The sequence below is a fragment of the Misgurnus anguillicaudatus genome, chromosome 2 (assembly GCF_027580225.2).
Source record: "Misgurnus anguillicaudatus chromosome 2, ASM2758022v2, whole genome shotgun sequence".
NCBI lineage: Eukaryota > Metazoa > Chordata > Actinopteri > Cypriniformes > Cobitidae > Misgurnus > Misgurnus anguillicaudatus.
Genome location: NC_073338.2, coordinates 32,936,842 through 32,964,315, shown reverse-complemented (window position 1 = coordinate 32,964,315; position 27,474 = coordinate 32,936,842). Strand labels below are relative to the sequence as shown.

General features: G+C 38.1%; 1 protein-coding gene across 7 annotated transcripts in view; it reads right to left on the bottom strand.

The window, feature by feature from the left end:
* The window catches only part of mpp7b (MAGUK p55 scaffold protein 7b), a 68,508-nt gene that overhangs the window by 37,399 nt on the left and 3,635 nt on the right, over positions 1-27,474 (bottom strand). For 6 of the 7 annotated variants that reach the window (XR_008643906.2, XR_008643901.2, XR_008643903.2 and 3 more), the window contains 9 exons: positions 27,254-27,331; positions 23,829-23,909; positions 21,138-21,278; positions 18,367-18,448; positions 16,636-16,721; positions 15,174-15,248; positions 14,883-15,079; positions 14,427-14,491; positions 7,210-7,248 (listed from right to left, as the gene is read on the bottom strand). Coding sequence is in view for 2 of the 7 variants with exons in the window: in XM_055202755.2 (XP_055058730.2) it covers positions 7,210-7,248; positions 14,427-14,491; positions 14,883-15,079; positions 15,174-15,248; positions 16,636-16,721; positions 18,367-18,448; positions 21,138-21,278; positions 23,829-23,909; positions 27,254-27,331 (844 nt within the window). In the remaining 5 variants the exon portion in view is untranslated. The remainder of the gene's footprint in view (positions 1-7,209; positions 7,249-14,426; positions 14,492-14,882; positions 15,080-15,173; positions 15,249-16,635; positions 16,722-18,366; positions 18,449-21,137; positions 21,279-23,828; positions 23,910-27,253; positions 27,332-27,474) is intronic. The other variant, XR_008643904.2, reaches the window with a different exon arrangement.

Here is a 27,474-nt window from a genome sequence, read left to right as displayed (position 1 = left end):
CAAACATTTTTTTATCATTTTTATCAAATTGAATTTACATAGTTATGTCATAATGTGTCAGACTCGATTAAAGGATTCTCTTTTCTCTTATATTGAGTAATGTGTTTAGATATTACAGCGTAATTTGCTCAGAGTCATTACAAAGTAAAGACGCCAAAAATATTTGGATAGTTGTACTCACATCTGTTTCTTATTAGAAAGTGTGTTTGTCTGGATCATTAGTATATGCTGTAGAACGCCGTCAATGTCTAATCTTGGACTGGAAAGGGTTCTTGGAACCCGACTTCAGACTTAAGGACCAAAAGAGGGTTAATAAAACTGAGAATTCAGAAGACTTCAATCTAAGAGGTTGTCAAAACAATAGGCCTGGCAAGGCAGCTGTATGGTCCTGAAATGCATGCTCATGTGAGCGTAGCCGTGGCCTGCCGGAGAACCGTCAACGTGGATGTCAGAGTGATTCTTTCAACCATGAAGAACCTCATGCAGAAATTGCCCAACAGATAATTTCTGTAGTAAAACATCAAAGGTTTGTTTCCTACAGATTATTAATATATATATATACATTAAATGTATACAGCAGGTTGCGTTGAATAGCATCAAATGCATAATATACTGTAGGGTGCAGAAGATTACATAATCGTTAGGAGTAGACCAGCGTAGGCTAAAAAAGACACATGGTAGTAAACACATTATGTCATGACCATAGTAATAATGAAGTAATTTCTGCTTATTGCTTGTTTAATAGACACACCCCTGGTATCACAAACAAGCTTTAAGATTAGTCCTAAACTAAGACACATGTTTGAGCTGTCTCAGCTGAAAGTAACTTGCACTGACAGATCTTAAAATAAGCCAGTGCCATTTATTTGTCTCAAGATACACACTAGTAACATCATTTTCTAAGCCATGTTTATTAAAGATGCTTAAACATCTTAATTCAACTAAGGCCTTTAGCTAAGCCTTGTCTGTGAAACCAGACCAGAGTGTTTTACTTCCATATAATAGCACAATAAGGAACCCAACCTCTAGTAAGGAAAAGTGTCCAGATAGCCTACAGAATAGAAACAATCACTTTCTTATAGCAATGACAATGTTGGCATTAAAGTTCAAGCCTCATGCAGACAGATTTGATATGCGGCTTTCAATAAGATGAATGAGTACATACTGTTTGATTCAGAGGAAGATAAAGCCACACTCTTAAAATATAACAGAACTGCAGTCACAGATTCCCAAAGGGCCAAATCGTCTTAAACCATCCAGCTATACATCAGCAACTTTAATTCGGCACATATAAATCAAGTATTGTGTAATCAACAACAGAAGCTGTGCGTTTATAGGACAAATTTGTGGCAAAGATGATATCATCAAGCACCATTTGTAATACAATGCAATTAAAATGATTTATAAGCGAATGTAAAAATAATATATGACTAACTCAAAAGGAAAAAATATTTGGGGCCAAAAAATAAATAAATATGAAAACTGGAGGCTATACAACAATCGCCCAATTCACATGGCAAGTGTCATAAACACATTACAGAGTGTCGAATAGTGATGAGCCTGAACATAACACTCTTGTTTAAAAGCAGATGTAAAGCATATCTCACACTGTCTGCTGCTGTATTCCCTGTAAGTTTTTGATTGGTTTCACTAACATCAACATCTTACTGACTGCTTCCAGACTTTTAGTGTGTCCCACACATACTGTAGGCCTATAACCAGTGTGAAGGCCAGACTGCTTCTGTATAAATCAATCAAAAGAAAGCTATGAAGGTTTGACAGAGACGATTAAACCAAGACCTGAAGATGCATTTTATTATTGGACTACCACAAGATAAGAATCTCTTGACAGGATTTCTTTTATTATCGGGATCTTTAGATTTTTGTAAGTATTTTTATCGTACACTGAAAAAAATGATTAATTCAATTTACTCAATTTTTTAAGGTAAGTGATTGCAATCAATTTATTTAATCTACATTTAAACGAATGTTTTTGTTTTGTTTTCTAATTTTTAGTTTAAATAAATAAATTGATTGCGACCACCCACCTCAAAAAATTAATTGAATGAATCATTTTTTCAGTGTATTCTCTTTGTTGTTTTTTGTTTATCTTTTGTAAAACAGATAAAGATAAGTATGTAGATTTAAAAATCTAAATAATATAATTAAACGATATTTAGAGCATTGTAAAAAAGTTCCTAAATAAAAAAACCTCTTTCTTCTGTGTGACAAGTGAGTGTCAGAACAGACGCATAACGTCTCGCAGCGCCACCTTGTGTACCGGCATATATCTGTTTTGTATTAAGCGCCATCTAACATCCAGGGAGTGAATTTGCACCTCACTCGGCTCAGTGCCAGTAAAAATTGTTTGGGTGTGAAAGCAGAAAAACGTCACGTAAAATGTCGACGATAAATGCGCACGAAAAACGTCCCGGTGTGTAAAGACCTTAACTTAAAAAACTTATGGTAAAAACTATGTGGTAACATCCAACAGTTGCAGGCCCGGATTGTCCATAGGTAGGACCAGAAGATTTCCCGATGGGCCGGTCTGTTTTTTTTTTTTGGCCACGAGGGCCGATGTTGTCATACTACCGCTTTATGCCCAGTTTAATTGTGTCCGAGTCCCTAACACTTATTGGAATAATTATTGCATTACGGTCCATTAACATCTAAAACGCATTTGCTTTTTAAAGTGCTCGCCTGTAAACATGAGTTTTAAGACGCGTCTATATTTGAGTGCACTTGCAATTTAGATTTTTTTAAAAACTTGAGCGCGAACAGCCTGTAAAAGGAAAGTTATACAAATCATAATTTTTTAAAATCTAAGTTATAGATGTTACAATGAATCATCTTATAGTCATCATTCATTGTCTATTGCAAGAGTAACAAAAATCTATTCGATTCAAAACTCATTAGATTATTGAAAAAAGTATGTTTCATATGAATATGATGTTTTAAAGTAAAAAAAAATGAAAGTCCATTATGTATTTGTTCTTTTTGCCTATGTAGGCCTACCTTATGTTATTTGGCAATATACGTGATCTAAGTAGAAAATTAAGATAAGGATTTTTACTTTTTTATATTGTTTTCCATGCATACTTGATCAATCTTGGTTGTGTATTGTATATCAGGGGTTTCCAAACTTTTTACAACCCAACAGGTTATCTCAAGACCCATCATTTTTAAAAAAAATAGAAATATAGGGGAAAACACAAACACATTTTCTCCCTTTCAGTAGTTTTTGAATAAGTTTAAGTGAATAATATTAAAATACCTTTTGGTAGGGCTGTAGGATTATGGCAAAAATCATAATTGTTTAGGCTTCTGTATTTTCATTGAATTGGAAATGATATATTTGAAAAAATACAATAAATTGCAAGGCTGCAGCGAACAGTGCAACATTGCAGGCTTATACAACTGAGGATTTAAAGATATTAATTTAATATAGTAAGCCGTGAACTAAAGTGGGCCGGTCTAAGTCATGAAACTCCAGGGCTGAAAATGAGTCCCACCACTCCAACCCTGATCCAACTTATTTTTGATTAAGTGAAAAGTATTGAACCTGACTGAATCATCCTGATTACATTAGGTTTCTCCAAAAAAGCATTTTTAAGATCAGACAGGTAGATATTGATCCTAAAAAAAAATTTGCAGTGAAAAATGATTGAATTTTAACAATATCCTTAAAGGTCCCATTTTTCCTGATCCCATTTTTCAAACTTTAGTTAGTGTGTAATGTTGCTATATTAGCATAAATAATGTGGAAAAATGGGACCTTTAAAGCCTATGTTTGGTGAAGGAATTGGGCTGTCTTTGAAATATGCAGTTTGTAATTAAAAATTTGCTATTTTTATTCATATCTAACAGACAGCAAAAAACTAATGCAATAATGAAGCATTCACATTTTGAGGTTAAAGAAAAAAATTTCTTTACCACAACAATGCTGCTAAAGATATACTACGGACAATCTCGTAATGTACGACTCAATAATTCCATCAGCCTTCATACCCTTCTTCATGTTCCCAGATGATCTGGGTCAAAGTAACGAACATTACTGCTTGTTTCCATGCTGTTAGAGGAAAGCGGAGCGGCTGGCAGTAAATAAGCAGGATTTCATAATAAGTAGAGCTGACGAGCGGTGATCGTGACATGGTGCTGACAGAGGCTGATATTATCTAGAGATTAGAGATTTCAAACCAGCAGCGTTTACCGTGTCGGAAAAATTACAGAAACGTGGCCACGTGACTGTTCTCGGAAAATAACACCGTGCAGGAGTCACCACTCCAGAAGGTTAATGTTCCTTAATTTATGGTCTACGCAAAACAGGGCTTTAACCACATACATGTGGTTTCACAGAAGCCATGTTGTGGGCACCGTGAAGCCCTGGTTTACTGAAATGATATGGGCATCTCCAAGTCTGACATCAGTGGGTAGAACAGACTCTTATTATAAGTTACACAGATTTTTGAGTTTTTTAGGGTTGACTCAAGAGCAAGATAATCCAAGCGGTCATGTTGTGTTCCAGACCTATAACATGGAAGATCAGTGTAGACAAGTAGTAATAGATCTCACACTAACAAACATATAAATTAGACGAAATAAGATAGGATACCCTGTAACTAACAGATTCTCTCCAGGGACGACCAGGAAAGCCATGGCTCATCTGTTTCAATCCAAGAATGTATATTCAGTGTTTACGCAACAGAAGGTAAAATTATAAGAAAAACATACAGATAAGCCAATATTTATCAACCACTAACCATCCCCCTTAAAGGCAGGAATTATCTAAAAAAACTTTTTTACAAATACATATATACCAATACATAAGTAAAATGTAAGTACTCTGAAAAAGAGAGTATAAAAATCAAGTGTCTGTAGACCTCTCACGACTGTTTAAAACACAGCTCTTTTTTTCCATTCACTCCACCCCCTCCCTTCTGGGTTTCTTTTAAAGCCACGCCCCCAAAACACATGAACGCGCTGTGAGCAGCATTTACCTCAGACGAGCGGAGAGGAAGGAGCGCGGTGCATGTAGTAACATCATGTCACAATCACATTTAATAATACACCTAACTGTATCACTATGAATATTAACAAATACGATAGCTTTAAGTACTCACTATTAAGCTAGCATATCGATACTGGCAAAGTTTTAAATATATTTTGTTTGATTCGGTAACAAACGAGCTAGTTACATTTATACGACAAAGTTAAAAACAGATTGCATTGATACAAGTTTTTTTATTACCATCAGTTACACTGTGATGAAGGTGAATTTCGTGGAAGATTCATAACATACGGTGTTATGCATGGAAGAGTTTCCGTGATGAAAGCATTGTTGACTCTGATGAGGACTACACACTAGAGACAATACCGCTACCGCATCGTCGACTGGAGGAAAGCCACGCGCTATTTACTCTCGTTTGATTTCTTCGTTTATTCCTTTTTTTTTGCCTTGTTTGCCTTCGCTGACTACATATGCAGGTACTGTGAGTTCTGAATGCTCTTTCTCTGCCGTACTTTTGCTCTTCCTAGAGTGCCTCGTGCACGTTCAAATCAATCGGGTGTGCGCATGTCTGGGCAGATCCCATAGCAACAGGGGTGGTGCCATGGTCGCGAGAGAAAGTGATAGTCGCGCAAGCCAATCATTTGTTTCGTCCCGAATGGAAATAATAAGCTGTGTTTAAAACAGTCGTGAAAGGTCTCAAGACACTTGAGTTTTATACTCTCTTTTTCAGAGTACTTACATTTTAATTATGTATTGGTATATAAAGACAGTTTAAACAAATTCGTAAAAAAGTTTTTTAGATAATTCCTGCCCATCCTGTCTCCAATGTCTGTAAAAGTTACAAACCTGACAACATGGCTGTGGGGCATGGAGCTGTTAAATCATCACTAGCGAATTACCGTGAGCAATGAGGCAAGATAGTCACCACATCCCATGCTGGGCAATTTTAAAAAGTCCGCTAATATGACGCAGAATGCTGCAATATCATTTTGTTACGCCTCTTCAGAAACCACATAGTGCACTTAACCTCATCAAGTACTCCATCTTTATAATCTGCCACAAACGGTAGATGCAACGTATGACATATCAGATGTGGCTGGTTGCACCAGGCTGCATGTTAAAACCATCATCTGTTTAATGAAGACTTGTGATTGCCATATAACTGGAGTCGACTAATGCACACAAGCTGCGGCTACCTGACACCGAAACCATCCGAAAGATCTGGAGAAGCAAGCAAACGATCTGGAGTTTCAACCATGCATTAGTTTCTTGGCTCTTTGTGGCGTGTGGGACTGCATACTGATTAAATAATCTGGTTTGTAAATAGAGCCTGTTTTTAATGTGTCCCTGTTTTTCCATGTCTGGATCTTATTGGGATTCGCTGATACCTTTTCCAGGTTTCTCCAGTTTAATATCCCACCACACCTCTCCCTCATGAATCCTTTCATATCCCACAACGCCGTGGGCCTTGTATCTTTGCGCAGCTACTCCGAGCAGCACCTCTGAATTGTAGCGGCTGAATAGATTTACAGAATAATGTGGACAACTGCTCAAAGAGCATCCAATGCTACCAGAGCTCTCCATCCGAAAGCATCCAGTTTTCCATCACATACCTGCTACAGTACACTACCACTGTGATAAATTTCAAAATTTAAACCAGGCACAATAACACCTATATGGCCGAGTCCCAATGTAATGTCTTAAGCATGTTGTCTAGAGGGACTGCAGCAGCACTGAGGCTAGTTTGGCCATTGCGTGTCCTGGAGATTAGCCGCGGACATGCTGACTTTTGATGTGGGCTTGTGGTTGCCAAAAAGCTGAAAGCTAAGCATGTCTCTGCTAGAGTCATCCGGTAGCCTAGCTGCTAAATGAGCATAGTGTATGTCCGGCTGTCTGATGGTCTTTATCATTAATGGACCAGCACAAAGCACCTAGTCTGGAGCCATCAAAGCAAATTATGTATGCTCAAACCAGATCTGTCTAAATCTGAAACTAATGATGCTCACCTTGAATAAACATCATCTTTATAATGGTGTGCAAAAGTACAAATGTAATGGGACGAGATGGATATCTCTAATAATAGGCTCTTTATTCAAGTCGCACGTGGGGCTTTAGGACACAATGGCCATGTGTGCAAAGTATAAAAGAACACAAGGTGATATAAGGTGTTGACGTTACGCTTTAGAAAAACAGATCCTTACCTATATGTATGCCGCTTATTGCGCTGTAGTCGACATCCTCTGAAGGCAGAGCAGAGAGAAGAGAAAAAAGGCACTGATCAAAAATAATGCATGAGATTGGGTAAGTATGGATCCTAAGGAATTAATGGGGCTAGGCTAAATGCTAACACATTCACGACGCGCTGAACAAAGATTAAGTGCAGGCAATGAAAAAAGATAGGTATGCATTAATTTGTGTAAGTTATGGTAAGAACATAAAATATTGAAAAACGTGTTGTTCTCCTTAAAGGGATAGTTCACAATATTATTATTTTTTTGCATTATTTACTCACCTTCATGTCACTTGAACCCCCAAGTATCTTTCATTGTTCTTCAAATACAGATTTTTTTTGTAAAAGTGTTTGGTCTGTGTTTTTTCTTTTAAATAATGTGAAAAACTGAAACAACAGCGACATCCACAACAAGATATCACACAAGTCAAGTGGAGTTATTTATTTAACACTTTTGAGTCATTTTATAGCTTGAAGGGTTTTCTGGTTACTATGGGAGTGGATGGTGACCACATGTATTTGGTTTTTGAAGAACAATTAAAGACTCTTGGGGTTTAAATGACATGAGGGTGACTAAATAATACAAAATAAAATATTACTATCCCTTAAAGGAAAACACCACATTTTTTAAATATTTTATTATGTTCTTACCTCAAATTAGACTAATTAATACATCTCTATCTTTTTCAATGTATGCACTTAATCTTTGTACAGCGCGTTGTGAATGTGTTAGCATTTAGCCTAGCCCCATTCATTACTTAAGATCCAAACAGGGATGAATTTAGAAGCCACCAAATACTTCCATGTTTTCCCTATTTGAAGACTGATACATGAGTAGTAACATGAGTAAGTATGGTGGTACAAAATATAACGTGGCTATTTTTTATAAGCGGATAAAAAAGAGAACTATATTGTATGTTGGAAGAGCACTTAGTTTGCAGCACTTCGACTTTGGCGTGCAGTAACATCATCACTCCTGACTACTCCCCCTTGCTCAAACTTCCGTCAATATTACTGCACCCAAGGTCGTGCAAGTTCTGTAGAAGTTCTGCAAATTAAGGGGTCGATCACACCAAACGCGTTTATGGCAGTTGCAGGCGCCTTTTTTGAATGATATTCTATGGTCAATGAGCATATGTGCGCTATTTATGCGCGCTTAACGCCTTGCGCAGCAGGCACTTTTGAAAAAGCACTGAGAGCGGAAAAGCGCCGACGTCATTCGCATCTTTCCATTGTCCAATCGAATGAAGGGAGAGGCGGGCTTTCTGTTGTGGTGACAGGAGTTTACTGTTGCTTGAAAGAACCAGACTCACTTACTCTCTCCTGCGTCTTTGTGCACCTCTCACCCTTTAACAAGGTCAGAGCAAGTGTACTCTTTTTAAAGTTTCTGCTAATATGACAGTTAACAGTAAAGAGTGCACATCAATATTTGATTGACAAGACAGCTGACTCAGTGGTTGCCTAGCAATATAAAAAGCTGCGCCACACTGCTCTTTTTTTAAAGTGACCAAAAAGGCAGTGCGACGCGCCTTGCGTTTCCAAGCATTTAAAGCGCATTTGGTGTGATTAGCCCCTAAGGGTGTGTGCACACCAAAGCTTTTACGCCCGCGGCCGGCGCTTATTTTCAATTGTTTCCAATGGAAGCTCTGCGTTTTTTAAAAAAGCCACCAGCTAGCGGTTTTATTCCACGCTGAAAAGCGAGCGCAGAGAGTTGAAAAATATTCAACTTTGGGTGAAAAGCTCCGCTCGTCAATGTCAGTTCTCACAAGGCCGTCCAATCACAGTGGAGGAGGGGCGGGACAAGTATCACAGCAAACAAAGTGCTCAGCTGAAGAAAGCTGACGCTCAGCTGAAAAAACAGCTGGTATTCGGTGTCCTCCAGGAGTTTTCAGACGCGTTTAAAAGTTTTTATGTGCACGCCCCTTAAGTGCTCTTCAGCCATACAATATAGTACTAATTTTTTATCTGCTTAAAAAATCACCACATTTTGTTTTGTGCCACCATACTTACTCGTGTAACTACTCATGTAACAGTCTTTAAATAGGGAAAACATTGAAGTGTTTGGTGGCTTCTAAATTCATCCCTGTTTGGATCCTAAGGAATAAATGGGGCTAGGCCAAATGCCAACACACTCACGAGGCACTGCACAAAGATTAAGTGCATGCATTGAAAAAAGATAGGTGTGAATTAATTCATGTAAGTTGAGGTAAGAATATAGTAAAATATTGAAAATCGGTGGTGTTTTCCTTTAAAGTTACTGTCACGTCATTATGTGATAAAAAATGAAATAATACCTTCCGTGTCTGCTCCAAATTTTAACAGAAGGAGAGAGAGAGAGAGAGAGAGAGAGAGAGAGAGAGAGAGAGAGAGAGAGAATACAAAATGTTTTTGACATTACAGGAAAGTATTGTCAAGTGGGTTTTAAATAGGATAACAAGCACACTGTTTTGCTGTTTATTAGATAGCATGATAATTTTGAGTATAATGATTTTTCTAAAACAATGTGGCAGTCTTATCAAGTTGATCTACTGTATGCAGAGTATTTACTTTAAATGAAAAATTATGCCCTGAATGAATGATGTCTCTTAAATATAGTATGACTTTTAGTGTTGGCTACAAAGGTTGTATTTGAACCCTATGCCCCTTGCATGCTAAAATAAAAATGTTCTACCTGACATCTGAGTCATTAAGACTAAAATAGTACATTGTTAAAAGAGTTATTTTCCATTTTGTCACGTATTCTGTCAGTCTGGTGACGCCTTAAAAAAAACTGTTGCATGACGCCTGTTTTTAGAGGTTTCTACAAATACACCATACTATCTGTCATAGAAAGAAGCAACATTTAAATAAAGCAAAATACCAAGCACTTCATCAATCAATCTTACTGTATAATCAGTGAGGATGTGATGTCCTTTTAACTACCTAAATTTGGTACATCATTGAGGGCGAGAGTAAGAACGGCCCATTCCTTTAAAAACTCTAAACACCTCTCCTCATCGCCGCCCTTTCATTTGGTGGCTTTAGTATATAAACAATGAAATGATAGCAGGGTTTTCTAAGAGCAGTACCGTAAAGAAAGGAAAATGAAATTATTTTGGAAGAGTAAGAACATGCTTTTATTTCTCAAACGGATGAATTGAGGACCATAAATTTAAAGCTCACACTGTGTGTGTGGTCTGGTCTTTGTAACCACAATGCATTGCAAGCCATCGATGTCCAATCCAATTGCCCTTCGTGCTGTAGCCAAGGTGGACTTTTTAAATAGTAATTGCAATTTTCTGTGACCACGCTCTACTTGTCCTAACCATGTCCTCACCTGCGGTTCATTGTAGAATGATGTGTTTTGGGCTTTTTTAGGGACGCTAGTGGTGTTTTGACTTTAACGTGTGGCATTTTGGTGACCTTCTGCTCGGACACGGGCTCTGTGTGTTACGGGAAGGCTGTAAAGTGACCCCAGCGTTCACCACTGACATGATGACTTTGAGTCTCTGAGCAGCTGTCATTCTCCACGCATTCAACCCGCAGATGGAGTTTTTATAGGAAAAGTTATCGCTTTGAACAGGCCTACAATGGCTTTTCAAGATGAGATGATCGAAGTATACCAGATCCTTTATTCTGAATTCCATCCCTCTTCAATTCCCTAAACAATGGATACTGCAGCACAATGAACTTAACAAAAGGGCAAGTGCTGTATGTTACATCGTAATTTTAAAGTTGAGATTGTCACTCTGCCATTGACAACTAATGAGACTATTAGCATATTGCACATTCTTTCGATATATTTAATTAATTAAAATTGTTCAATGGCATTTTAACACCCAAAACAGTGTTGATCTTGCCTGTGCAATGTGAAGAAGATATTTCAGATGCTAGTTACATTCATTTGTTAGACCACTCTGTTTATTCACATTAAATCCTAAAATTATAGAAATATTATAATTATAATAAGCTACACATTATAGAACAATGAAATCTTACTTCTGTATGTTGCATCTTTGATTATAATTCTTAAGATGCAGTTGTTGCCTCTAAATTCAAATAGCTGCAGATTTTTAAGCAAATAAACATCTTGTTCATGTATTCTTTCTTGCCTGTTGCTTAAAGGAAAACACCGTTTTTAAAATATTTTACTATGTTCTTACCTCAACTCAGATGAATTAATACATACCTATCTTTTTTCAATGCGTGCACTTTTAATCTTTGTACAGCACTTCTTGAATGTGTTAGCATTTAGCCTAGCCCCATTCATTCCTATGGCTCCAAACAAAAGTTGTACTTTGTGCCACCATACTAACTTGTTTAACTACTCATGTTACAGTCTTTAAATAGAGAAAATATGGAAGTGTTTCGTGGCTTCTAAATTCATTCCTGTTTGGAGCCATAGGAATAAACGGGGATAGGCTAAATGCTAACACATCCACAACATGCTGTAAAGGGGGTCGCACACCGACCGCGCCGTTCTAAAAAAATCGAACACATTGCTTACATTATGCACATATTTTGCATTTTGAAGTAGACACTGTCTGATGAAGCTCGCGCTATTTAATGTGCACTTCCGGTTTACGATACCTCCGAGTTGTCCTAGACGCGGCGCTGAGCTGCGCGTCTGGTTTGCGACCCCCTTAAGAGTGCACGCATTGAAAAAGATAGGTATTAATTCTTCTAAGTTGAGGTAAGAACATAGTAAAATATTGAAAAGCGGATAGTTTACCCCAAAAGAAAAATTCTGTCAAAAATAAAAAATTTCTTAAAAAAATAAAATAATAAAAAAATAAACATTTTCTGATAAACACAAAAGAAGATATTTTGACACATGACTGGTAAGCACACAGCTGTTTGTAACCATTGACTTCCAAAGTAGGAAAAACAAATACAATGGACTCAATGGGTACCATCAACTGTGTGCTTATCAAAATATCTTCTTTATCATTTATCACAATACTTTCATAATATTTGTTTTCCTACTATGGAGGTCAATGGTAACAATCAGCTGTGTGCTTATCATCATTTATCAAAATAGCTTCTTTTGTGTTCATTAGAGAAAGAAATTCATACAGGTTTAAAACAACATGAGGATGAGAAAATGATGACAGATTTTTTATTTTTGGGACCACCTCATTGGAATCGGCCATGAAAAATTAGCCTCGGTGCACCACTAAAGTCATCTTATGTCAAAAGAACCAAATTCCTTAATTTAATCTCAAATTACAAATCTTCCTTTCTCTTTTAGCTAATAAATATGGTTTTAAACTTGCACATTACCTCTTAATACCTGTTATTAATTAGTATTAGTTTTAGTTTTTTATATGCTCCTTATTGCAAATCTGCCAGATTTGTCATGTACAGTGTTCCTGCAGTAACACACTGTTGTCTTCACTTTGTTCATGCTTTCGTCTTTGACAGTAACAGACTGCTCTGAGCAAGGCATCTGCAATCTTTTGTGGTTCAGTATGACCATGTTCACACATAGTAAAACATTTTTTAATATGTCTACCAGAGTCAGTGTGACTTAACACTTCCTCAGACTTTATCAGGCTTTGCATTCAGTTCACGTCTCCAGAGGGCCACTCCAGGAAGAGACCTGGCAACCTTACAAACACTTTCATCTCAGACTGTCACTATTCTCTGTAGTTCTCACACTTTTTTTCGCATCACTCTCTGAGACAATATGTTCTTTTCTGTTTTTCTGTTATAAAATCATCCAGGCAGTGCTTGAAGTGTGGAAAAAAGTTCCGGTACTTTCATTGCTAGTAACGTGTGTGTGTGTGTGTGTGTGTGTGTGTGTGTGTGTGTGTGTGTGTGTGTGTGTGTGTCAGAGGTAGAAGATTTCTTAGCAGTTTGGGGATACATTTATCAAATTTAATGGTAAGTAATTTTACTTGTAATCTATTACACTGAAATATACTCATTCTCAAAAGGTTTCAAAGGTATTTTGTGACCAGTCTGATTTACTGATAAACTTTTATGTAATGAAATTATCTATATTGTCTTATGAAACAGCTGGCAGATTTCAAAATATTGACAATTTTTGCCTCCAAAACATGATTTCATTTCATAATGAGGGTTGCTCTGAGCACAACAAATATACCTTTGAGGGGACCAGTAAGGAAAATGACCTAAATCTCCTTATGATGGCCACCACTGTACCTACAAAGTCATCATTATGCTCTATAAACCATATAAATAGAGCCATAAATATATCCGTCCTTCGGATGAGACGTTAAACCGAGGTCCTGACTCTCTGTGGTCATTAAAAATCCCAGGATGTCCTTTGAAAAAGAGTAGGGGTGTGCCCCGGCATCCTGGCCAAACTTGCCCATTGGCCTACTAATCATCCCTCATACTAATTGGCTATATCACTCTATCTCCTCACCACTAATAAGCTATGTGGTGAGCGTTCTGGCGCAATATGGCTGCCGTCGCAACATCCAGGTGGATGCTGCACATTGGTGGTGGTTGAGGAGACTCCCCCATTCATATGTAAAGCGATTTGAGTACTGAGAAAAGCGCTATATAAATGTAAGGTATTATTATTATTATTATAAAGAGATTTAGGTCATTTTCCCTACATGGCCCCCTCAATGTTCGTATCTTAACCCCATCAAGCAAATTTGTGGAGAGTTGAAAAATAAACTGCACCTGTACATTTAAAGGAAAGCCTGAGGAAGTTCTGAGGAAATACTGTATATGACACTATGCTGTAATTGCTCAATTGCAAAAGGTGGACATACCAAATATTAAAGTTAAAAGTGGATAAAAGACTCACTACATCTGATATTTGTTGTGTTCAGAGCAACCATCATCATTGTGAAATCAAATGAAATCATGTTTTGGAGGCATTAAAGGTCAATATTTCAGATCTGCCATGTTTTAATTGTAAAAAAATCTTTGCTGCCATATTTTTTGTGTGTGTAATCAAGTTACAAGTTATTTCAACTTACTTATCTTGACAAGAAATGAGTTGCTACAACTAAGAAAATGAAGTTTACTTTTTTCAACTATATTTTACAAGTTATAACAACTCATCCCTAATCAAGATAAATAATAGTAAGTTGAAATGACTTGTAACGTTGTAACCGTGAGACAAGGGTAACCATGATTAAAAAAAAATCATATTAGTCTTATCGGTGTACACTACTGTTACAATGCTGCTGTATTTACTGTATCATCAGGGATTACAGTTCTTACCAGTGAATGCATTCGATATGCTGGAAAACTGGAACAGAGCTTTAGGCCTCTGTAAAGCCAATCTCCTGCCGAGAAGAACATCACGACACCAAAAACATTATAGTCAGCCCTGTGATATTCTCCATCAATATCACACAGCTGTCTAATCAAAGTCAGATCACAAGATTTTGTCACTGAGAATTGATTTGGGCCAAAATGCGAAAGAATAGCAGCTTGATAGATTCCCACTGCAGTTATTGGATTTGATTCAGATTTTGATGAGAATGATTGTTTTACTTACAAGATCGAAGGCTTGACTAAGGGAGTGTCATTGACTGTGTCTAATTCACTATTGAGAACATGATGACAGGATCTATGCCTGACTCTCAATTCTGACAACAAAAGGATTTAGTTTCTTCTGTCTAGACTCGGAGTGAAACGTAGCAATAGTCTGATTATAAAAGTTTTCTTGCATACCTCTGCTGAAGCTGTCTAGAGGGAATCAGTCCAGCTCTGAGGTTGGCCTCACCATGCTGTCTGGCCTGCCACCAGGTATCATCCTCTTGGCTTACAATCTGTAACACATCCCCTCTCATGAACTCCAACCCGGCGTCTTTGCACGGAATAGCAGGATCTGCATTGGGATCGTAATCAAAAAGTGCCCTCACGAAGAGCTGCAAGAATGTATTTTGATGTCATTAGGTTTGGTTTTAATTATGTGGAGTGTAAGACAACAATGTGCTCAATCTAGACTTCTGACAAATAGACCTTGGTGTTTTTTGTCTTTGATTCTTCTTTGGTGCCTGGAATTACTTTAAAGGTCACGGCTCCCTCTGACAAGGCCTGGAAGAAGTGATTATTATCAGATACAGGTCCAAAGCAACTTACAATATATCTACACATTCTCACTCCCCAAGGTGTGAAGATCTGAAGCATGTTCAAACGCCTTCAGCGTCAGTATGAAGACCCGAAGGGTGCCCCTATGTGTCACTATTTTCGACGAAATGGGAACTCTGTTGCTTTCATGCTAATCTCTCAGCGTCGGATATAGACGAAAGGGCATCCCGGAAGGTGATGCTGTCACGTTATGCGACGTCAACGTATGCGACGATCGCTAGGATCATGCCGCTTCTGGACATTAACTACTCCATTTTTTTCCTATTTTTAAACCATTGTCACTTGGGGTTGGGATTTGAATTCGGGTTTGGATGTCAGTTTAAGTATTGGTTTATAGTTTTTGTGTTCTGATTTTTAAATCATTGTTGCTTGGGGTTAGGATTAGAGTTCGGGTTTGGTTTAGGATATCTGTATTGGTTTACACTTTTTGTCTTCTGATTTTTAAACCATTGTCGCTTGGGGTTGGGGTTAGAGTTGGGATTGGATGTAATTTTATTTAACAGAAAGTTGTTCTAACATGCATGAAAGTAAGTTTAAGTCTAAACTTAAGACATTCTTCTTTAACAAAGCATTAACATAAAATGTCAAGTAAATTTACTTATCCCGCAAAAGTTTGCGTGTCCAGAAAAAAGCATTCACATAACTCATCTGGGTAATATACTTATGCCGCAATAGTTAGCCTGTCTGGAACCAAGCGGATTTTAAACCACAATACTGTATAACACTTGCATTACATGCTAACGCCCCCTACGCTAATAGGATTCTGTTTCTCTCTCCCTGTCTCGTAATCGACCCCGAGGACAATGAAACAAACAGATCCAGTTCCTGCTGCTGTGAAGTTCATCACACCACTGATCTACTGGCTTTTCTTCAATGTGATGCCCAGCCGATGCGGGACCAACGACCACCGGCTGAACCAGTTTAATCCGCTTACCCGTTTCATATCCCTATCGTGTTTATATATATATATATAAATATATATGTATCTCTCTCAAGGGATTTTCTCCTCTTAGGAGTTTTCCCACTGGGTTTTTCTCTTAGGGTTTTTTTCATTCCCGGGAGAGTCAGCCAACATTGGCTTAACTTAGCACCTTATTGTATAAGTGACATTATTACTACGCTCGCTTGTACGGTTTATTCTTAGTTGCTGTATTCTACTTCTTATATTATCTATCGATTATTCTGTGTTTTCCCCAGAATTCATTTAAATTGAATTGTAAGCAACGGAGTTCACATTTCGTCGATATAGTGACGCATAGGGGCACCCTTCGTGTCTTCATACTGACGCTGAAGGCGTTTGAACATGCTAAAATGCATAAAAACTGAAGCATACTAGTATGGGAATAATGTCCTCCGGGTTCTTGTCCTCCATGGGAACTCCATTTACTTCCTTCAGCTTGTCACCTTTATAAATTAGACCTGTAATATTAAACAGGTGAAGAGCAATAAATGAGCTAAATCAATACAACACAATGTGTCTTTTTCATCTAGTTTAACCAGGCAAATCTGACTTTTGGATCCCCCACAGTTTAATGCTTTGAAATGGCACGGGGAGATGGGAATTGGCACAGGGCATAAGGTCTTTGGGCAGTGTATTAGTCTGAAACCTGATTTGCATAACTGTTGTTGTAAAACAGATGCTACTGTATAATAATGAAGATAGCATGTTCAAATAAACAATTCCTTCAGCACGCATGATTAATTCCCACCTGTATATTCTTTAAAAAATATTTTTGGATGTGAAACGAGCTTCTGTTGACATATAAGACTTCTAAGTAATGAAGCCACAAAATGACAGCTGTATACACATTATCTTTTACCAGTTATTTTTTCATTCAAAGTGACCTCCAGATGAATTGCAGGGACCATTAAACTCGGAGCAATCTGGGGCAAAGGCTTTGAATTTAACAATAATGGCTTTTCAATAGTTCCCTGAAACCCCTTGGGTTTCGCACAGAGCTCTCTTATTATCAAGAATGAGTTTTCACTGTAAAGAGTTGTTGAGTTGGTTACAGGGTTAATAGGTACAAAAATCTTGATGTTATATAAGGGTTTTTCAGACAAGATTATTATTTTTGTGGTTTCTTTAAAGGATTAGTCCATTTTCTTAAAAACAATCCAGATAATTTATTCACCACCATGTCATCCAAAATTTTGATGTCTTTCTTTGTTCAGTTGAGAAGAAATTATGTTTTTTTTGTGGAAAACATTTCAGGATTTTTCTCATTTTAATGGACTTTAATGGACCCCAACACGTAACAGTTTTAATGCAGTTTCAAAGGACTCTATCCCAAATGAGGCATAAGTCTTATCTAGCGAAACGATTGTCATTTTTGACAAGAAAAATAAAAAATATGCACTTTTAAACCACAACTTCTCGGCTATCTCCGGTCATATAATTGCGCAATGCCATGGAAAGGTCACGTGTTACATATATGAAACACACATTTGCTAACCATTTTAAATGATAAACTGACACAAAGACATTAATTAGTATCATTCCACATACAACAACTTCGGAACGGTCCTCTTTCTCCACACTTGTAAACATTGGGGCGTGACCTCTTGACGTGATGACGAGTTGCGTGAGGTCGTGCTGGCGCGTCACAGGGCCGGAGATAGATGAAAAGTTGTGGTTTAAAAGTGCATTTTTTTTGTCAAAAATGACAATTGTTTTGCTAGATAAGAACCTTATGCCTCGTTTGGGATCGTTTAGAATCCTTTGAAACTCCGTTGAAACTGCCATTTTAAACTGCATTAAAACTTAAGTGTTGGGGTGCATTAAAGTCTATTAAAATGAGAAAAATCCTGGAATGTTTTCCTCAAAAACCATAATTTCTACTCGACTGAACAAAGAAAGACATCAACATTTTGGATGACATGCTGGTGAGAAAATTATCTGGATTTTTTTAAGAAAATTGACTAATCCTTTAAAGCACTAGGCTTTCTGAAGAGCATGGATCTCCTATATGGACATCGGACTGTATAGCCATATTTTTAATAGTATTATGTAAAAACACAATGGTGAACTTTTAACTTTAGAGTAGATGTACAAGTTTCTTACCACTTCGATCAGCAGCTCCTCCTCTCATAATCCGAGCCACAACTATATCTCCACTGGACTCATCTCTCTTTATAGTGGCTCCCTGGAACAAAGAAATGTTTACCAAGAATCTTTGAGCTGTCATTCAGAAATACAAATCACAAAGTTCCAGCATTTATTCAAAGCAAATCGTCTGTAAAGCTCAAGTTCATATATCTGAAGGGACCAATTACAAGCAAGCAATCCCAGTTTGCCTTGTAAATCGATTTGTGACTGTCTGGACGGGTCCAAGAAAAAAACTGTACCGATATCTTCACAGAGGGTGATCCAGGTGTGTTTACATTACCGAAACCTCAAGATATGCAAAGATTTGACAATTAAACCTTGCTTGAGACCATGACGAAAAACTCGAGCCTAATGAAGGAAATTCTATTCCTGAAGGCTCAAATTAAGACAAGAAAGCTTTTGTTGAAATCACACAGCTTGTTTACATTACATGTCAAACATCTGATAAATGTCTTTTAGTGTGTCAAGGAACAAATCAGCGGCCAGGTTTATTGGATCCGCATACCCGTAATGTTTGACCTTGATGAATTAGATACACGTCTGCGCATGCACTCATATTACACCACTTCTCACTTAAAAAGAATAATTTTTTGTTCACGTAACAAAAATTTTTGCACAATTTTGAGCGCCTCAGCTTTTAGAATGGTCAATACGTTTGAGAAACCAATATTGTTTGGGTTAAACCCTCCTAAACAAATGAATAGATTGCTAAGGTCCTAAAATAAACTCTAGTCAACATTTAAGGGCCTCTTAGATTTTAGGAGGTCACTCTGAGCTTATACAAGCATGCGAAAAATACACAATAAGCTACATGATGGTAAACTAATAGTCAGGGTACATAGAGCACCATTAGAGAAGTTAGGAGGCCCACCATAGTTCCCTGACCACGAGAGAACCCAAAATGGCCTGTGGTCCTTAAACTCAGAGTTTAGGGCCCCTTTTAATGGTACAAAATCATCTCCGGCTTATGCCGAATTTGCGTGTTTCCTCTCATGTGCGGAACTGCTTTTTAAATAGAGAATGGAGAAACCACGACCCCATGTTTATAGCTCTCTACTCGTGATGTGGAGAAAACAGATGGGTTCTGGGCCGTACAGAACAATAAGTTTTAAGGTTCATTCAGTCTCATGGCAACATTAGTGCTCCTCATCAATAAGGTATAACCTTCATCTCCTACTCCCATGGGAATCACATCAATTCACGGATCTGACGTCCATTAAACCGCAATCACAGGACCATCGGCCACGGCATAACTGCTGCTTGAGGCTGATTGTGCATGAGGTTTGATCCAGACCACAGAAACGATATAAGCAAAGATAGTGTAGTTTCATTTGATTATAGGACAGACAGACAAACAAAACATGTTGATTTATTTTGTTTGGTGACAGCATCCATGTGTGTGTTCCCACACTGCTTGAAGATCTCGAGTCTTCTGTAACTTACAACATGTGCGATTTAGTCTCTGACAAATAACCTAAACCTCTTGACTAATTCATCATAGTCTATTCCATTCCAATCAGAATCACAATCATGGCAGACAACAGATGGAAAAAAACATTCAGTCCAGTGAGCGGATGGCACGGAGGGACTCTTCGTCACGGACGTACCAAAAAATGATGATACACTTTCCGTTCGTTCTCTGGAATTCATAAAGCTCCATTCAAACGGCCGCCTCGCTCGGCGTTACTCGCCAGATGTTACAGACAAAAAGAGTCGTAATAAGGGAAAGGCATTTTACATTATGATCGGGAAGGCAGCCATGCTGTGTGTCGGAACAAGAAGGACAACCAACAATAAAAAGATAAACCTTGTTTAAAATGGTTCGTTCTGAAGTCGTGCGTTTTATTTGACGAGGGCTGTACAGCGTTTCCTATTTGTTTTCAAACATCACATCTAAGAAACACAAATGTAAGTGCAGATGGTTTTGTTCAGTGATGGAAAATATGATTCTGGAGGTAGAGCTGAGGGCAAGACTGATCCAGGTTACGCTTTGATACTCTTTAGTATTATAATCCAAATCTTTACTCTAAATATGCGTGCCTTAATAATGTTCTGGTGATTATAATCAAAAACAATTTTGTGAAGTTTTCCAAATCAAATTTCAGTGCCATGACCCTAACAGGATAGTTCACCCAAAAATGGGAACTCAGGTCATTATTTACTTATTCTCATATTCTTCCAAACCCATATGACTTTCTTTCTTACGTGAAACAAGTAGGAAAAAGTTGATATTGCTCTTTTCCACGCTGCTCTTGCTCATGTCAAACATGGCATGACAGGCTTCTCTTTTCCATACAATGAAAGGTGACCAGAGGTCGTATCCAAAAATGACCATACAGATTACAATCCATGTGACGCTATTTTCCAAGTTTCCAAAGCCATAGCTTTGTGTGAAGAAAAGAAAGATATTTATTATTCACTGCTTATTCATAAAAACGTTACACAAATCAAACACTTCTTAATACTTTTCTGTTTTTTTACTGTGAATCTAAGGTTAACAAAGGTAAACTTAATCTAAGCATGAATGATTCCATTTATGTTAATTTATACGTTAAAATATGACAATGCATTACTTAAACAAGTTTAAAAAAATCAAATTTCTAAAAAACCGTAAAGGGTTAAAGTAGACAAATTTCCTAGAAGCTCTTTCACTTGTTCACATCACTGTATTTTATTGGATTGCCTGCATTCTTATGCCTTTTTCTGATGTAACCAAAGGCACTTACCAGTGGCTCCTGGTTTTTAATCATACAAATGATCTTCACAGAGTCTTCTTCATCCTCTTTGCAATCATGCAACAGAGGCAAAGGAGGCAACCGAGGGTCGTAGTTTTTTCGGGCCACCGTGTCATGCACCAAGAGAAGACCCTGAGGAGGACGATAAAGCACAGATGTAAGATGACTTTGATCAGGTTCGTCAGATATCATCAGAGTACTGTGATGATGTCTGTGTATGATCTCACTATTGAATACAATATTGAAATTTTGATTTGAGTTATAATTCTATTTATTTGTAAGAAGAAAGAGAATGGAGTGATACAATACGCATTAAACTAGTCATTTATGAAAATGGCTGCCTGGGACAAAGGTCAGTTATACAGAATAGCATTCATAAGTGAATCTGCAGCACATACACTGAAAAAAAGTGGTGGGTTATTTTCCATCCAGCGTTAAGTCAAAAAGGGAGGAATTTTAGGAAATAAACCTGCTGGATTGTTTCAACGCAAAATGCAGGGTTATTTTAACCCATTGTTGGGTCAAATATGTTTAACCCAAATATTTGTTAGTGCAAACCTAAAACACTACAGTCCTGCATTTGAAACTTTGTTCAGATTGTCTGTACCCCAGTCTGAAGACAAGCAGCACCAGGATGTCCCAAAGGAGAATGCGTCTTAAACCAGGCCTGCTATGTTCTCCAGGAGCGGAGTGGACCGATGGGCCCATCGTCTGAGATGTTGTGACTAGGGGGGTTTAATTCCAAAAATGCATCATAAAAACAACCCATACGACTCTGAAGCTATATGATAGCTTTGTATTAAGACAAAAATTTAATCCATTAACCCTGTTAGTCCTTAGCTGCACTCTTGATCTTTCAAGGGTTCAAATATGCGGTATCACAACATGAAACTTTGAATGCCTAATCAGATTCAAACATTACATACAGCAATGTAATAATAAAGTTTTTATTTTGTATACCGGTATATACACTCACCTAAAGGATTACTAGGAACACCTGTTCAATTTCTCATTAATGCAATTATCTAATCAACCAATCACATGGCAGTTGCTTCAATGTATTTAGAGGTGTGGTCCTGGTCAAGTAATTCTCCTTAACTCCAAACTGAATGTCAGAATGGGAAAGAAAGGTGATTTAAGCAATTTTGAGTGTGGCATGGTTGTTGGTGCCAGATGGGCTGGTCTGAGTATTTCACAATCTGCTCAGTTACTGGGATTTTCACACATAACCATTTCTAGGGTTTAAGAATGGTGTGAAAAAGGAAAAACACAGTATGCGGCAGTCCTGTGGGCGAAAATGCCTTGTTGATGCTAGAGGTCAGAGGTGAATGGGTCGACTGATTCAAGCTGACAGAAAAGCAACTTTGACTGAAATAACCACTCGTTACAACCAAGGTATGCAGCAAAGCATTTGTGAAGCCACAACACGCACAACCTTGAGGCGGATGGGCTACAACAGCAGCAGACCCCACCTGGTACCACTAATCTCCAAATAGGAAAAAGAGGCTACAATTTGCACAAGCTCACCAAAATTGGACAGTTGAAGACTGGAAAAATGCTGCCTGGTCTGATGAGTCTCGATTTTTGTTGAGACATTCAGATGGTAGAGTCAGAATTTGGCGTAAACAGAATGAGAACATGGATCCATCATGCCTTGTTACCACTGTGCAGGCTGCTGGTGGTGGTGTAATGGTGTGGTGGATGTTTTCTTGGTACACCTTAGTGCCAATTGGCCTACCTGAGCATTGTTTCTGCCTATGTCCATCCCTTTATGATCATAAATCATAACCATCCTCTGACAAAGAGTTGACTGTACTAAAATGGCCCCCACAGTCACCAGATCTCAACCCAATAGAGCATCTTTGGTATGTGGTGGAACGGGAGCTTCGTGCCCAGGATGTGCCTCCCACAAATCTCCATCAACTGCAAGATGCTATCCTATCAATATGGGCCAACATTTCTAAAGAATGCTTTCAGCACCTTGTTGAATCAATGCCACGTAGAATTAAGGCAGTTCTGAAGGCGAAAGGGGGTCAAACACAGTATTAGTATGGTGTTCCTAATAATCCTTTAGGTTAGTGTATATATATATGTATATGTACTGTATATACTATACAAGGAAAGTCTTCTCTATTGGCTTGATAAAACTCTTTCCACAATGAACATCACCTCACTTAAGAAACCTTGTTGCCTCATAAAATGTGAGAGCCAAATAAACGATCCAAGAACCAACATATTATTAATCTATAAGAAATAAAGCTGTCAAAGCCCTCATCTGTAAAACTTCTGAACTCCATAAACCTAATGTGTGTGTCTGGCTTTTAACAGGCCTAAAAGTCTATTTTCTTTTGTCCTTTTCTTGTCAAACTGACACTTATAGTCAGAAAAACAGCTTAATTTCTATATTAGGTCAACTGTATATGATTACTGTACGTTTGATCAACTGTTCCAACAGAAGAATATCCATGCCAAAACTAGACGACTTGTTTAGAGAAAAGAAAGAAACACGCATTATTTGGATTCATTCTCCACCAAATACTCTTCATGTGTCTTTTATCTAGCGACAAAAGCCCACCATCAATGCAAGAATTCCTTCATCTGCTTTTACTTTGAGTCACTTAAAGATAGTCACGCTCCCTTGTGCTTGATCTTTTTAGATGCGAGCGTACATTCTCTTCTCACCTGTACATGAGGTTTGGCGAGCAGGTCCAATAGCTCTAATGTCTCTGGGCTGGCGACCGTGCCTCGCAGCTCCTCTGCCAACTGAAACAAAAGGCAAATATTTTCAAAAGACATTTAGCATACGCAACTTAATAATGTCTATACAATATGTAATAACAGGCTCTGACCGCTCGATTCACTTACTTTATGCTCCAGGTATCATGGACTGATTTGGTGCCAGTTTGCTTTGGCAATGCTCTGGAGTCTGGTTCAATCTATCCAAACTCACTCGACAATATTATGCGAGTGTTTGCATAGCAGGTCAAAAAGCCACAGGACCAGGAGCCCTGGAGAAATTGTCGTTTCTGTTGTGGCTCAGCCAAACAGCGACCAGCTAGACTGAATATGGTTGTGAGTGACACCGGACCTGACATTAAACATGCATTAAATCTCCAAAACTGAAATTTTACACCAAGCTGCGAGGTAAGAAAATCACTTCTAACGGCTTAATGCTCCAAAATGTCCTCCTCACTTTAAGGCAGAGGGGAGATGGAAAGTGATATCGCTCTAAAACTACTTGTTGGCTTAATGAAACACGGCATACACAGACAGACACGAGCTTGAGATAATCTTCTGTGTCAGGAGTCTCTGCAGAGTTGATCTGATACAGACAGGGATGATTGCTTTTGCAAAAGGTGCATGGCTTTTATAATATACGTTTGAAAACGGTAAAAGCGAGATAATATTAACAAGATTGGTTTTTTAGAGGCTTTAAAAGGGACCGTTCACCCAAAAATGAAAATCCTGTCATCATTTACTCACCCTCACGTTATAATACAATGTGTTTGCGTGGTTCATGGTTCAAAAAACACATTATTTTCCATTATACCGTACATTATTGTTGCTCCATAAATCCCTGCCTTTCTCAAACGCTCTGATTTTGAACAAAGCTTATGCAAAAGGTACATACCCCAAAGTAAACGATGACGCGAGTTAAAGTCTCCAACGTAAATCTCTTTTCTTGGACTATAACAGCATGGATTGTAGGCAACAGTTTACTTCCTGGGATTGGTGATGTAGACAAGACCGACATTAATTCCTCCCGCTTTGGACTCAGCCTGTAAGTTAACTCCTGTTAGCATTGCATTGTGGGCGAATCTTTTAAACATGGTAAGAAGCGTCACATTTCCGGCTGACGTCAGAGGTATTCAGGTCAATCACAAAGTACAGATTAGCTGGCCAATCGGGGACACAGAGCTTTTCAAATCTGGAGCTCCAAAAATGTAGGGTATGTGGAAAATATTGTGTTTTTTAACCATAATCCCGCAAACACATTGCATTATTCCAAATACACAAAATAACGTTGTTTTTTAGCAATGAAATAGGTGCTCTTTAAATAAAATTTGAGTCTAAAGGGATACTCCTAGAAATACCTAACGTCAGTCTAAAAAACAACTCTCCACATCTCTTTAGTAAATCTTGACAGTAGTTTTTTTAATGCAAAAGAGGGATTTGCGCTGTTGCAAGCTGTTAGTAAATCTGGCCCTAAATTTGAATTTTTATTCCACCTATAAAGTAGCAAACATACTGGGCCCTATTTTATCGATCTAAGCGCATTGTCTATAAAGCGCACAGCGTACGGTCTAAATGGGTGTGTACGATTCCACTTTTGCTAATTTAATGACAAGAAAGGTCTAAAAGGGTTGTTCCTATTTTCGTAATGAGTACTGGGTGTGTTTTTGGGCGTAACATGCAATAAACCAATGAGAGTCTCTGCTCTCATCCCCTTTAAAAGCCAGTTGTGCTGGCGCCATACCGATTCCCTATTTAGATGGCAGAATTTGTAAAATAAAAAAACTAAGCGGAGGAAGAAGACCACCAGTTTAAGATTGATATTTTAAAAAGTGTGTTGTTTTCATTTGTATTGAAATTGTTCTTTTTTGGTATTAAAACCTTAAAAATCTTTTCTTTCAGTAATGGAAGTAAAATTAGCAGGCTTTTAATTCATGTAAATGTATGGATAGCCATCAGTGTTATCTCAAAAAATAATTTACAAAAAAAAAGGTTTGTACTCTTAAAATACTTTATTTGTAACAAACAGCAGATAAAGAACTTACAAACGTGTGGAGAGTCTAAACGTTTTGTGTTAGGGTTTTGAAAAGCATAAGGGTTCTTGCACACGGAAACTTTTACGCCCGCAGCCGGCAAATGTTTTCAGTTGTTTCCAATGGAAGCTCAGCATTTTTCAAATAAGCCAGCAGCTAACGGTTTTCTTCCGCGCTGAAAACTGGCGCTCGGCGGGTTTTTCCACACTCAGCGCTGAGCGCCGAGAGTTGAAAAATATTCAACTTTGGGTGAAAAGCTCCGCTCGTCAATGTAAGATCTCACACGGCTGTCCAATCACAGTGGAGGAGGGGCGGGACATTACCACAGCAACCAACCGGCTCACAGCTAAAGTATCACAGCTACCAAAGTGCTCAGCTGAAGAAAGCTGGCACTCAGTTGAAAAAACACCTGGCATTTAGCGTTGTTCAGGCGTTTAAAAGTTTTGGTGTGCACAACCCCTAAAGGTTTTCATCTCAGCATATCCACAGGTACAAAGTCATCATATACAATAAATCCGTAGGGTAGCATTTATAAAAACTTATAAAATAGATGCAATATTTGCATTTTTTTCAAGCAAAACATTCAATGAGGCTACTTACCAGGCTGCAGGTGAAGCAGCTCTTTACGTCTTCTAACGTCTCATAATTGGTACTCATTTATGTCCAAGCGATTCAGTAATAATCTTTTACATTTTTTAATCCTTTAATTTTTCATATTTAAAAACAGTTGTGTGCTGCTGCGCATCTATGTGTGTGATAAGCAAGCGTGTTGTCATCCTGTTTGTAGATGCATATTGCGCTCGTTAAATAAAAAAACAATATTGCACCATTGACTTACGACCAGGTTTTAGTTGGTCAATGGCGTAGTCTATTTTGGTTGCCTCAAAATAGCAACACGCCAACAATGCGCCTGAACACACCTCGTTTTTAGACCAGAATACCCATGTGGGCAAAATTAGGTGCAACAACGTGGCGCTAAATGTAAAAATGATAATTGCGCTGGGTTGAAACTAGCAAAAAACACTTGCGTCGCACATTGCGCTGCATTGCGCCGGGTGTATGATAGTGCCCACTGTGTTTCTTTTCAGACATTTCAGTAGTCTTCAGTATAGAACAGTATAAATGCATTTACACTGATTGTAACTAAAACCTCTTTCAGGCCCACTAAGCATTATCTAATCGCTCTGGTCTGGAGACACACAAACACCAAAAGATACCTTAGAGGAGACTTCCATTCTTTTTATGTGTGTTAACTTTTATGCTTTGTACAGCACTTTGGTCTGCTTCAGCGTTTTTTGTGCTTTAGAAATAAACATTATTGATTGATTGATTGAGACTTACACCTTGAACCAGGTCCTCTACGCTGTCCAGCAGTGGTGCAGGCTGCCTTTCCCTGTACTTCTGCAGCTTGTCATAGACCTATGAAAAGAAAAGAAGTGGCATTAAGCTGCAGTCCAGAGACTGTCTGACAACCCTGTTCACCCCCGAAATTGGTCTGGTAGCAAATTGTTTCTATGTATTATTCGAGTAATATGTCACTAGGGCTGATAATCGGATAAGCA